The sequence below is a fragment of the Strongylocentrotus purpuratus genome, unplaced genomic scaffold, assembly GCF_000002235.5.
Source record: "Strongylocentrotus purpuratus isolate Spur 01 unplaced genomic scaffold, Spur_5.0 spur5_scaffold_9, whole genome shotgun sequence".
Lineage (NCBI taxonomy): Eukaryota > Metazoa > Echinodermata > Echinoidea > Camarodonta > Strongylocentrotidae > Strongylocentrotus > Strongylocentrotus purpuratus.
In genome coordinates, this window is record NW_022145615.1 from 7733207 (window position 1) to 7746657 (window position 13451).

The 13451-nt window shown below is 36.2% G+C and overlaps 1 protein-coding gene across 1 annotated transcript in view; it reads right to left on the reverse strand.

The window, feature by feature from the left end:
* Nucleotides 1-1454: 1454 nt before the first annotated feature.
* Nucleotides 1455-13451, reverse strand: part of LOC115920642 — a 31549-nt gene continuing 19552 nt past the window's right edge. Inside the window, exons 2-3 of the mRNA XM_030976924.1 lie at nucleotides 9922-10157; nucleotides 1455-3103 (exon numbers count right to left, since the gene is read on the reverse strand). Of these exons, the coding sequence (XP_030832784.1) occupies nucleotides 3010-3103; nucleotides 9922-10157 (330 nt within the window). The 3' untranslated portion in view covers nucleotides 1455-3009. The remainder of the gene's footprint in view (nucleotides 3104-9921; nucleotides 10158-13451) is intronic.

Consider the following 13451-nt stretch of genomic DNA (forward strand, 5'->3'; position numbering starts at 1 on the left):
AAACAAAAATGAAGTATGCAAAAAAATACACACAACATGGATTGAAAAAGACAGGCAGATAGAAAGGTATTAAAAAATGTATGCATAGAGAGAAAGACAGAATAAGAAACATAGAGAGAAAGAGAGGGAACAGGAAAAGAGAGAGAGAGAGAGAGAGAGAGAGAGAGAGAGAGAGAGAGAGAGAGAGAGACGAGAGAGAGACTTGCAGACAGACAGAGAGAGGAGGGAAAATAATAATAGAGGGTAATAAAGACATGGTAAAGACACAGGGAGGGAGAGAGAGAGAGAGAGAGAAGATAGAGAGACAGAGACAGACAGACAAGCAGATAGAGAGAGAGAGAGAGAGAGAGAGAGAGAGAGAGAGGGAGAGAGAAAGAGGGAGAGAGAGAAAGAGAGGAACATAAATGAGAGAGAAAGATGTGGAGTGGAGAAGAGGATATCAAACTTTCTAAAAAAACATTGAACTAGCGGTTGCATGAAAGGATACAAATGCAACCACAATCACAATCTAGCACCCTAACATTAAACCCCTGGGCTATTTTGCGGTAACTAATTTGGAAACAATCAAAGGCAATGAGAAATCTTCATGAAAATCCGAAAGAACGACCAACTTCACCGGGGGACAACTTTGAAAGCAAACACGCCGGAATCCCAAAATGAATCAACTGTGAGTCTGTGATGTACTTTTTCACGGGTTTGACCTGCAGAGTGCAGTTCCTTGCACGCTCTTGTGTATTTGCAATTACTTGTCAAACATTCAAAGCACCAATTTCACTGCTCTTGAAAAATTGGTCAATTGTTATGATTTTCTAAAAGAACCATGCAGGGCCTCTTTCTATGGGGTATAAGTAAGTCCATGGTATAAGCCAGGCTTTTCCATGGATTAAAGGGTACTTTTTCCTGTTCTTTTCATACATGTACACTGTACCTAAGTGTAAGCCTAAATATCACAGCTGCTAAGTCTCAACTATAAGAGTATTAAAGTAAAAGACTTGGTGCTGAACTTATGTAGGCATGCTGGGAGGATGAGGTATTAGGAAAAAGAACGATTATCAGATAACAGAAATAAACAGGAGAGAACAGGGGAGAAGAGAGAGAGAGAGAGAGTATGGGACAGACAGGTAGAACACGAGAAAAGATGGAAAGAGCAAGAAAGAGAAAGACACAGAGATATAACGAGAGAAGGTAGAAAAAGCAAAGAAAGAGACAAAGATTGAATGAGAAGAAACATAAATCATAGGAATACAAAGATAAGAGATGGAGAGAGAGAGAGAGAGAGAGAGAGAGAGAGAGAGAAGAGAGAGAGAGAGGAAGGGAGGAATGAAGGAATGGAGAAAGGGAAGGAAGAAGGGAGAAGGGAGAGATAGAGAGAGAGAGAGGGAGGAAGGGAAGAAGGAATGGAGAATGGGAAGGAAGAAGGGAGAGAGAGAGAGAGACGGGGGGGGGGGGGGGGGGGGGGGGGGGGGAGGAGAAAAAAGAGAATATACCAAGTTTGAGATAGATAAATGATCTGACAGGGAGAAGATACCTGCACCATTGCCATCTACTTCCAATGCCATGGACAGAAAGAATTAATATATTACCGAGTATTCATAACAAGCTCTGAAGCAATATGTTTAAAAAAAGGGGAAACAACAAAACGAGTCATCCTCAACAACAATAAAAGGCATTTTGAACGTGAAATCCTTTTCAAAGTCGAAAATTGTCTATAATCATAAGCCGTTAACAGTTGATTAGCTGCTCTGTATATGACTAAAGTCAGTGGAATGCCAACTATGCAATAAGAGGCAGGCTGGATACCTCTGAAATTAATTGGAGAGTATCGGAAGCCCTTTCTGTCCTCACAAGTTTCCAATTGAATGTGACAGCCTCGGAGGATTCAAGGTTCAGCGCAAGAAAGTGTTAAAGAGAGAGTTGAGTTCCAGATGGTACTAGCAGTATTGCTATCTAGCTGTATCTGGTTGCCAAAGAATTATATTTCCAATGTGTCCGTGTTCTCAATTACGATCAAGTTTGGGTAATAAAAGGTCTTTTAAATAATTATAATTGTTTATAAATAACAAACAATAAGTGCTTAATGTGTCAAATGGAATGTATGAAAGGTACTGCATGAAGTAAAAAGCACTTTGGAAATTGGGGTATAAGAATATAGGCCTATCGAATATATCTATATCAATTAATACATCTTTGTCAATCTATATCAATTAATACACCTTTGTAAAAAGTACATTAGCTTTATGAAAGAAAACAATAAAATCCTTTTACATGAAAGGTAAAGAAAGGAAAATCTACTTAAGCAACTTTTTACTAACAGCAACAACCAAAAAGGATATGAAAACGTGAAGGAAAAAAACTTAACTGGAGACAAATTGTACTGTAAGTATGGTATCAACATGTGAATCAACATATTAATATGTCCCACTCTGAAGAAACATAATTTGGGAGTATTCAATTTTCACATACCGTACAAAAACATTACAAAAACTTAGTAAGGGTATAGATAATTCATTTGTAAACTGTATGTATCATCTGTTGAGGGCCAGAGGGGCGCTGACTCTTTCTTGAAGGAAAAATGTCTATTAATTAATTAATCTAGCTCTCAGAGATGCTGCAGAATATCAGCATACAAATATAAATAGTTCAGCCTTTCCACATAATGCAATATAAGTCTGGTTTACTACCATATTCAAATTTATGGATGTTTCTTTCCCAGTGACATGTTATTCCATTAACCTGTAATTAATGAATGCCCTGACAATTCTTGAAATCCAGTCAACATACTATACTTGTTGCTATGTCAGGCAAACCAAGCCAATATTTCAGGTTGTCAAGAACAACCATTTTTTGTATACATAGAATTTGAATGTGTTAGTGAACCGGTCTTTATAAATGCATGTACATTGCAGTGTCACCTTGATACTTCACACACAGTGATATCATTTCTCGTTACGAAATTCTCTCAGATCACGATCACAGCCTCTAGGAGAGGGAGAGCCTCGTTATTGAAGTTCACAGAGAAGATGCCCTTGCTGCCTGTGATGACGATGGGGATGCTGTATCTATGGCAACCAGAGTTTTCAACCTGCTCAGATGTTTCATTGCCCTGTGTTGATCAAAGAGAAACATAGAAGTAAATAATACCTTGATTGATTTGATTAATATATATTGATTTCTTCAAAACGTATCACAAGCAATTATGCATGTCGAACAGATCTCCAAAATAATGATGATAGACATCAAGAAGAAGAAAAAAAAACTAATTAAATGCATGTAGAAAAAAAAACTAATTAAATGCATGTAGAAAAAAAAAACTAATTAAATGCATGTAGAAAAAAAAACTAATTAAATGCATGTAGAAAAAAAACTAATTAAATGCATGTAAAAACAAATATAATATATCTTCGAACTGGCAACAAATTGGCAAATTCTAATCCTTGCTGAATATTTGCTTCCCCAAAAAATTCATATACCGGTAATGGTATTTGTTTTTTTAAACTTTTGTATATATTTTCTATTCACGCCCTTAAGTGAATATAGTGTTCATGCATTTTCATTGAAAATAGAGTTCCCCCTTAACTTCAAATAATAATAATAATTTTAAAAAATTGCTGAAGAAAATTTCAAGAAAGCTAACATTACCATTTTACCTGTTCTGCGTTAATGTTTTAAACACTTACAGAGTTAGGTTTAGACTTGAAATGCCTCATTTTTTGATAGATGGGCTAAATTGTAACGCTGCCAAGGGAATAAACTTTGAAATGAGGGCACCTGTTTCTTTTTTAGGATGAAGGCTGAAGCCACTTTCAGTAAAAGTACAATGTTCAACTAATGTTCAACATTGCACTTTTATGGGGAGGATGTATACAAACTGAACACAAGGGAAATCCATAATGATTGATGTACATGTATGTATATGTAAATAAATGCCTCCTCCCATTTATTTCTGACAGTATTGGTATTGAATTGCTCTACTCCTTTTCAACGGATGGTAATCTCAATATTACAATTGCAAATTTGGCCTGCGAAAGCTGAACGATGCTATCCTCATAATCATAATGCAATATTCTTTGTGATGGAACTCGGTGCATGAATAAATCGTCTGTTGGCAACTGGAAGGGCGTTCACTCTGTAACAAGTATTTAGAATTAATTAACACCCTTGAATTCTGGCTCTCAACAGATGAAATTGATTGATTTGGAAATGATACCAGTAGAAAGAGCATAATGTAAATATAATAATAATACATTTATAGAGCCATATCCAACATTAAGTACCCGGTATATATTCTACTGCGCTACAATATGGTACTAATGATACATGTAGATTGTCTTTAACTCTTTGAATGCCACTCAATCTCTTTCTAAATCTCTTTCTCCCTTATTCTACTGATCTAATTTCCTATTTTCCCTTTTTTGTATCTTTCTTTCTTTTTGCCTTCTACTAGTTCCTCCATTTTTCCCCTCTTTTTTTTGTATTTACCCCCCCCCCCCAATTTTTATAAAAAGAATTTCTCAGCTACATATTTGTCTATTTATTGTTTTCTAAGCATACTTTGTTCATGCTTTATTGTAAAACAGCACCTGAGGAACTAACACTTCAACAAGCTCTGCTTCAAGTTCAGGGCTCAAATTAATTTTTTGTCCACGGGGGCTCTTCCAAAATAAAAAGCGCCCCCGTGAGCCTTCTCACGGGGGCTGTTTTAGTACAGACAGGGGCTCTTTTTAATATAAATTTCCATTAAATTGGTGGTACCCATGAAACTCCTAAATTATTTGCTATTTTATCATTATTATTAATAGTCGGCATTATTTCTCTTACAACTTTACAAGTTATAACATGCAGCTAGTGGTCAGATCTCTTCCCTTCGTACAAAATATCTGGTCCAAGCCCGTATACATTCGCGTATGAGTATAAACTTGAAAAAGCATATAAAAATACAAACTATCAAATAAAAATCAATAAAGAAAAGTAACGACAAATTAAAAGACAGCTTTTAACATTGCCTTGTGATGTAAACAACTTTCACTTTGTGTTTGTGATTTGAAAACAAAACCTTAGGCTTTGATTTTTTTCAGAAATTAAACCGATGACAATTCTATAGATGTTGACGATTTTTCTTTGAAAATGTTATATTTATATAAAGTTGACAGCGTAAGACGCAATGTGTAAGTTAGTATAGCTTTAGATTGGATTTTTTGTTTCGTTTCACTCTCTGGTTAAATACATAAATCCATAAACTTATAAAGAAACAAACAAGTTTCAGAACAATAAACCAATCGTCACAATCACTTAACTTTATCTTACATAGACACTGTGTACGTATGTTATACAGAAACAAGACCATGTTTAACTACTAGGTGCAAATTACTTCATGTCTTGTATTTTTTCGAACGAGCTGTTTTTTATTGCGTTGATACCACGCTTATCAATGTAGGCAATTTTGCCTTAAAGATGTGGAAAGGATCAGAATCAGTTGATCATGTAGCATGTAAGTATTGGTGTGCACTGCAAGGTTCTGGAGTCATCAAAATCATAATAAATTTGACCGAGTCTTGGTAAAGTAACAATCACTGTACACAGAAAGCTTTATATGGGACAACACACATGGTGTCGGGGCTAGTACTACCTTGATTTCTTGTTTTCTATGCTCATTACTCAGCCAGTATACATTTTCTTCCAAAATTGTTTGGCACATGTCATTTATTTGTAATCTTGAACATTCAGTGTAAAGTTTGTTTGATTCTCTGAGAATTAATTTTCTTTTTTTTAACAGAACTGGAGTTTATCTTTAATGTTCTCGCTCTAAAAATATCAATCTAATCTTCATTTGCATACGCATTACTCAATCTGTAGGAGATATGATCGTCGCAACGTAGTATAGTCAAATTGGAGTTTTCTTTGTTCGTTAGGACTAGTTCTCTTAAAGGTAAAGACCAGTATTGGAAACGCCCCAATTTCAAAAAATGAAATGGAAGCTCTCATTACCAACCATGTGAAAGAATATGTTTTGACTAATACATGATGATAAAAAATTTGCCGGGAAACCGCCTACTAATTGATATATTTGGTAAATTTATTCTCTCATGGTCTGTGAGAGATATAGGGTAGTCCCATATACATCTTTCTGTGTATAGTGCTTGTAACTTTACGAAGAATGGGCCAAATTTCTTATCATTTTGATGATTCCAGAACCTTGCAGATGCTAGATGCTAGATGATCAACCTTTTCTGATCGATTCCACAACGTTTCTTTCACAATGCAATCGCATGACCATAACTGGTCTTTACCTTTAAACATATACAAGTATTATATCATTTTATGAAAACTCGTGAATGCCAGAGGGAAAAACCGTTGCAATCGACTGAACTTTAGCCTATTTTGTTTTATTTTTTTGTCGCGCCCATATCGCCTTTGTAGTTGATTATAAGCTGAAATAAGGAAGTACTTGAGCTCGAAAATATATAACTTCACTGTTCTCACGCAGGGGTGATCTCGGAAATAGAAATTTGGCCATTGTACAAGACAAACAAATGTATGCTTTATCACCTTGTGCCAATTGATATCTAGACAAAATATTTGATACTTTTTCACTCTGTCTTATCATTATTATCTTACGTAAATATAGATGTACTTACGAAAGATTGGGAAAGGGGAAAGGGGGAGAGAAGAGAGAAGATATACAAGTAGGAAGAGAACAAACTATAATTTCCATGGTAATAACTTATAATTTACTATGATTAATCTATAACATTACATATATATCCATTCATATTATTTTTTCAAGTCATTTCGTTTAGTGGAAGCACCCGTAGACATGTCGATTGTACCTTACTATATCTAATTTTGACTACATATTATTTATTGGGATTTAAATATGAATCTGAAAGTTTATTCCTCGAATAACCTTATCTGGATTAACAGGACTTTGACATAATATAGGGTCCTTGTGGTGCACTAAAAGTATTGCACATAAACAGATTTCGACCTTCCCCTCTTTCCATATTTTTTTTCTCGCTTCCGGAAACGCATTTGTTTTGCTTGATCCAAACACAGAGATATCAATTTATGGAACCACTTTTTATAGACTGTAAATGCTAAACATAGTTATTTACTGATGATTCTGCAAACTGTATTTAATAACATAATATTAATGAACAATCTCAGATTTACATGTGTGTGCACTGCAATTTCGTTGTGTAACGACATTGGATGGTTCACTCCTTAAACAAGGGTTGTGTAATAAAACATTACACAACTTAACACAACCCCTGTGTAAAGTCGTTACACAACGAATTCGCAGTGTATGATTTCTATCTACATGTTACTATACAGTGCGTCCCCGAAAAAACGAAACCGAAATTATCGATGTTTTATCATAACTTAATCACATTTATAATTAATAAATGACACATATTTGGAAAGCTTAGATCCTCTCTTTCATTTGATGTAAATGTAAATGTTAATGATAATGAAAATGATAATGAAAATGATAATGATATTCACAGTATTATTATTACTATTATCATTTATTTAAGTCGACAATTTCCCTCTTAGAATTTACTTATTAATTATTCAGAGCAACCTTATTTACATTCTTTCTTTACTTTTAGTCTTTACCATATCCTTCCAAAACAGAGAGGCAGATCTTTTTGCTAAGGGTGGGGGGGGGGGGGCGGGGGTAACCCAAATACGATGTGGAGCATCGTCCACGAGCCGCGTAGTGGCGAGGCGATTTTCGTTGTTGCTATTTTGAACCCCCGTAAAAGATGTTTTCCTGGCATCTACTAACATACTAATACTGTGTAGGTCTGAACACATGATAGCATTTTCTATGCACATCACATTTTCACTTGGCAGCCAAAGGGGGGGGGGGGGGGGGGGGGGGTTAAACACCCTAAACCGCCTAGATCCGCCCCTGCAACATCTTGGTAATATTCTTCTCAATATTGATTTACTGGTGGAGTTACATTATTTGCTGGCTTGTTAGAATAACCAGATTTCAGAGGATTCCCTTTTATTACAACGAAAAACTTCTCCATGTTTCAGTCCTTGCGCGATCGTCTCCAGCTCCAGCAGATATTGGGCGTCAGCGTGCACACCGGTACTACCGGCGCAGTATAGCCACTGCTGAGGGCCGCACTAGCTGCACTGCGAGCTTCCGTTGTTTGTATCGGTAATACTCATAGAGATGGAGAGAAAGCGCCATCTAAGTTCTATTTCATTGGTTTAAGGTTTGAAAATTGATACTCAATATTGTGTTAAAGTTATATCAGAAAAGACAATCTTAATTTTATAATTCTACGGGGGCGATTTTAATTTTTCAATCGCCCCCGTGAGCAACCTGACGGGGGCGATTATGGAGCTCACGGGGGCGAATCGCCCATCGCCCCCATGTATTTTGAGCGCTGTTCAAGTTAGTTCCTCTTTTTCTCATGCTTTTTCCATATATTTGCAGTTTCATTGCATATTTGTTGTGATATAATGATTCTTGTATTATGTTTTGCATCAGAAATAAAATCATTTGAATCAAAAAAATAAATCCCTACAGGTGCCACATTGTATTCATCATGGGATAGATACATCAAGGGCTTCAAGATTCAATACTTGTTTCGAGTGCGAGATTAATCTTTAATGGTGTTAAACGGGTTGTTATGGAGCTAATCAAGACTGGAAATGGGTAATTTTGCAAATCCTCAATGGGTGCGTTTATCGGGGCTTGCCACTAGATATGTACATATTGTACCCCACTATACGATCGTGATTTGCGGGATTTCGCGTTTATCGACTCTTCACGATTCACAATAAAGGCCTTGTCTCTTCGCAGCTGCTCAGCGCTATTTCTTCGAACCGGAAACTAGCCTGGGAATTCCTATTTGTATGTGAGGTTCAAAACAGCTTTGCGTTTATCGATCTCTCAGAAACGTGATTCTGGCTGTATGTCACATTCAAAACACACCTTTTTGCGTCTTTAGATATGCCCATATCTAAAGCCCTTTAAAAAAGGCTTTGCATTTATCCCCTTCTAAATTTGCCCGAAAGACGTTTGAGAAACCTGATTCTAGCCAAAAATTTGGTCGATAAACACAACCAATGTTGCACAAAGCAGGCCTTCCCTCAATTGTTGTCTATTGGTTTGTGCAAAAATGCATGCATGGTAAATGAGCGACCATGCAGAGAGGCAAAGGAAGCAATCACAGGGTTAATATTTACATCAACAAATATGAAAGATACATTGTAGGAACTGAGATAATGTTATTGTGTATTAAACAGTACAAATAAATGGAAATACATTGTAGAAATTAAAGTATAGGAGTAAAAGCAAAAACTACATAATCATAATAATAATAATAATAATAATAATAATGTAGTCTAAATAGTCTATTGGTTTACTACTGCACTCCTCAAAGTTACATAGTCATTACAACTGGGGTATATTTGTTAGGGGAAATAAATACAATTCCCAATGATAAATGCAGCTATGAGAATTGTGTTTTCAGTCAAAGTAATTAGAGAAGCCATAGATATATTCCTTATGACTGGAACTACTTATCCATCAGAGGGTCATTGTATTTTCCTATACGATGCTCCATTTGTATGGGTTATGCAAATTAGGTATGTCAATTATAGATATACTTTAATACTTTATTTTTGTTTGTAAGATGATTTTTATGCCTTCCTTTTATTTGTGCATGACAATGAATAAATTCTATTCAATTTGATTCAAGGTTAACCGAAGTATGGTCCAATGTGAAATCCATCCAAATGCATGTCTATTTCTAAGCATTTTGAGGAATTTTACTTCCAACTATTACAACATTTAAGTTTGAAACCCCTTGAAAACTCCTTGCAAAACCAACACAAATGGGTCATCCTTCTCTAGAGAAATCAAATCAATAGTTAAAAGATTTGAATATTTGTTACCTTTGCAAAGACTGTCCTCCCGGCTCCTCCTCAAAGTTCTTCTGACTTTGAAAGGACACACTCTTGACGATGCGGCTCTGGGATGTTGATGAGAATGTTGCATCTTTTTCTCCATCCCCATGGAGTACTGATGGTGGTGATGATGACAATGATGGTGGAGATGGATGTTTGATTGATGAAGCAAGATGTCTAGTTGACGTTCCACCAGTGGAAGTCGCTGAAGGCCTCGTTATATTCTGAAGAAGAAAAAATAGATGAAGATAGATTGAAATACCCAGTTTTGGACTATTTTCTTTGGAAGCAGAATTTTGATTTGATAATATCAGCTGTAACCAAAATCCATGTCACATACCGGTAGATACAATTAATTGAAGACATATTACAATATAAACATATATATTTATTTGGGTAAAAAGAACTAAACAAATTAACATAATGCTAATCAAAAATTGTCCCATCAACATAATATAAATAATCACACAACATTTACACTTATTTACAATTTACGATTAATATTAATTGAGATTTAAAATTTACACTTTACAGAAAAAATAAAAAATTTATGAAGACAAAAAAGAAAGATTCTTATTGTATTTCTCCAAGTGGAATTAATGGGCTATTTGTGAAAATTCAGGCTGATAGGAACAGGCCTAAGGAAGCCTGGGACAGTTAACCCATTAGTAGGTCCATGGTTAACCTTTCACATTTGGAGTCATAACTCAGGACAGGTCCCAGGCTTATGAAACAGATGTACTTCTTCATTTCATTGATGGAGTACAAAAAAACATTGTCTTGACTATACAACCATCGCAATGACTTTAATGGTGACAGATCGACACATGGTCAGTTGTGGAATTTGTGGAGTTTTTTTCCCCCCAATTCTGCAGAGGATCACCTTTGACCTACATCAATGACCAATGATCAGGGCAAGGAAGGGAACAGATTTAAAGCCAAACTGTACTACTTGTAGCTACTTGCGCCCTCTATATAGAAAACTTCCCCAATCGGTGCCTGTTGGTCCCCCATGATCCTCTTTTTCTTATGTTAATTGAGAGCTGTTGTGATGAGTTAACCACCAGTCGGTGACCATGCAGGGTGGTCAAATCCCTCCTGTACACTAGTACAGATGGCCTTTAAAGATGGAGATATAAGCTTACAAAGTAGGACCCTGTTCTCACTCACTTCCTAGATCAATCCAGGCTAGATCGGTCCAACTGTGAGTGTGAACAGACAAGCGGTCCAGGAAGCGATCTTCTGGACCGAAGATGGAAAGAGAGAAGGAGGGGGAAAGAGACCGACCTTCACAAATGGTTTGATCGACCAGCCTACAAGAAAAGTCCTGTAGGTCCATGGTTTAAATAGACCGACGGCCCAAGAGACCAGCAAAACAAAGAAATACACAGAAAATATTGAAAAGGGGAAACCAAAAACATGAACAATGTCAGTCTTATTGGCTGTCAGTCTTGTTTAGTTCTAGCCGATCTCAACAGAGAAGAGAGACAATAAAGACTTTCAAATCGGGCATCCATTCAGTAATACCTGTAATTGTGTCTATACACCATTTCTATTTCACAACCCTCAAAAGTAGAATACTTCTCTGTCTCGACTATCTTCACATTTATATTTTCTTCGGGGATGCTGTTTAAATCCTTCCATTTTTAGAAAGAACAGGTGCTCCTCCAATGTCTAAGTGCTTGAGAGGGGCACTGCTTTGACAAGATCAAGAGCTAAGAGACATTGTTTGGAGGGATGCCCCAATAACCTACGAGGGGTCTGTTAAAAAAAAGAAAAGAAAAATATCCTCTGCTGCCAACAAATTTGAAAGCAAAGTGTTCTATTTCCAAAAAATACAAAAGGAAAAGGAATTCCCAAGGCAAATATTGTTTTGCAAGGGAACAGAAACGTACTCTTGCGTAAAAAAAAGCTCAGCTGTCATAAAGTTTTGCTCTATGCAAACCCTTTCCTTCTCAAAAATCAATATAAAGCCCACTTTTTTTAGGGGGCGGGGCATTTCCAATAATTGAACATCTTTTAAAAACCCATTGACTGCTCAGTGCCCAATTTTCTTAATACCGTAGGCTCAATACTAAAAAATGCAGGTTCCTTGATCTAGCCTCATCTATTTCATGTAACCAAGCAAAACATTCCCTTCAAGTTCTTTCCTTCACATGGCCATGGATGTTCCCTTGTGTGAGGTCAAGAATGTTCTGAAGGAGGTTGTTTTATGGACAGTAACTTTTTTGGGTGTGCATTGCAAGGATGGTCATATGACGTCATACAGGCAGAAGAGAAAAATAACATGTTGTGACAAAATATAGAAGAAATGGGTAAAAAATGATTTGCTGTTAAGAAGAAGAGTATAATGTAATGCCAGGCTGTGGGTGTATACTTATGTCTGCTTATTAATCAGTCAATGAAGTGACTATCAATTACCAATCAATAAAACAAATCAATCCATCAACTTATCAATCAATACATAAGCTACCGGTAATCAATCAGGAAATTGGTTAGTAATCTATTATTCAATTACATGCACGTAGTCAACTGATCAACTAAAAAGTGCCTGTTAAATCAATAAAAACACTTGAAAATAATGAAACTACCTCTGAAGAAGTGTTTTTTTTCTTGAAAAAAAATCTAAAAAGATGTCTGGTTAAAAAAATAATTCTTGAAAAAAAAAATACAACAAGATTTTTAGTAAACTAACATAAGAAAAGCACTCTTTGTGACTGGGGAAGACTTTCACAGCAGCTCCAAAAACAGCTCCAATAACAGCCAACAAAGAAAAATAACCACTATCCCTAAGTTTAAGATAGGGTGCCAAAATCAGTTTACTACTTGTTAGCTCTGAGGCTCGATCACCCACTGATATTGACACTTGATGTCTTCCTCCAATTCAACCAAAGTCAAAGACACCAAGAACGAAGAAGAGAAGACCAGGTGTGGTCCCATGCTGAATTACATGAGCATCTCATATTTGCCTGCATCTCTTCTGATATTGACTGAGCAAACATGGAGGAGTCAAAGGTTAAGAAGTCCTCCAACATTGTTTGCCGAATCCAAATATACACATCAGAAGATTCAATTCAATTTTTTTTCTTCTACTTCGATCTCGTTTGCAGACAAGACAGGGAACTCTTCCGATGCATGCCAATCTCATTTGCAATTCATATGGGCATGATGGATAAAACCAATGAAGAAAAAAAAGGGAACAGGATACATACAAGAAAGGGGAAAAGAAACTACAATTTATGAATATTATCACAGAACTTTGACATTCAGACTTCCCAATTTAAAGAAGATTATAAAAAGAAAAATCAACATCTAAAACATTCAACTTCCCATTTGGTGGTAGAGACGTGACTGCACGCCTCCACCGGCCGAGCTCCCGGAAATCGACAAGCTCTTGGAATGTGCGAGTGTGTATTTGCTTGTGCAGCTAACCGCATAAAGACTCTATCAACATCAGGTAGCGATTGCTTACGATGGAGAAAAAAAAGAAGAAAAGAAACGTGACTCCAATGACATCT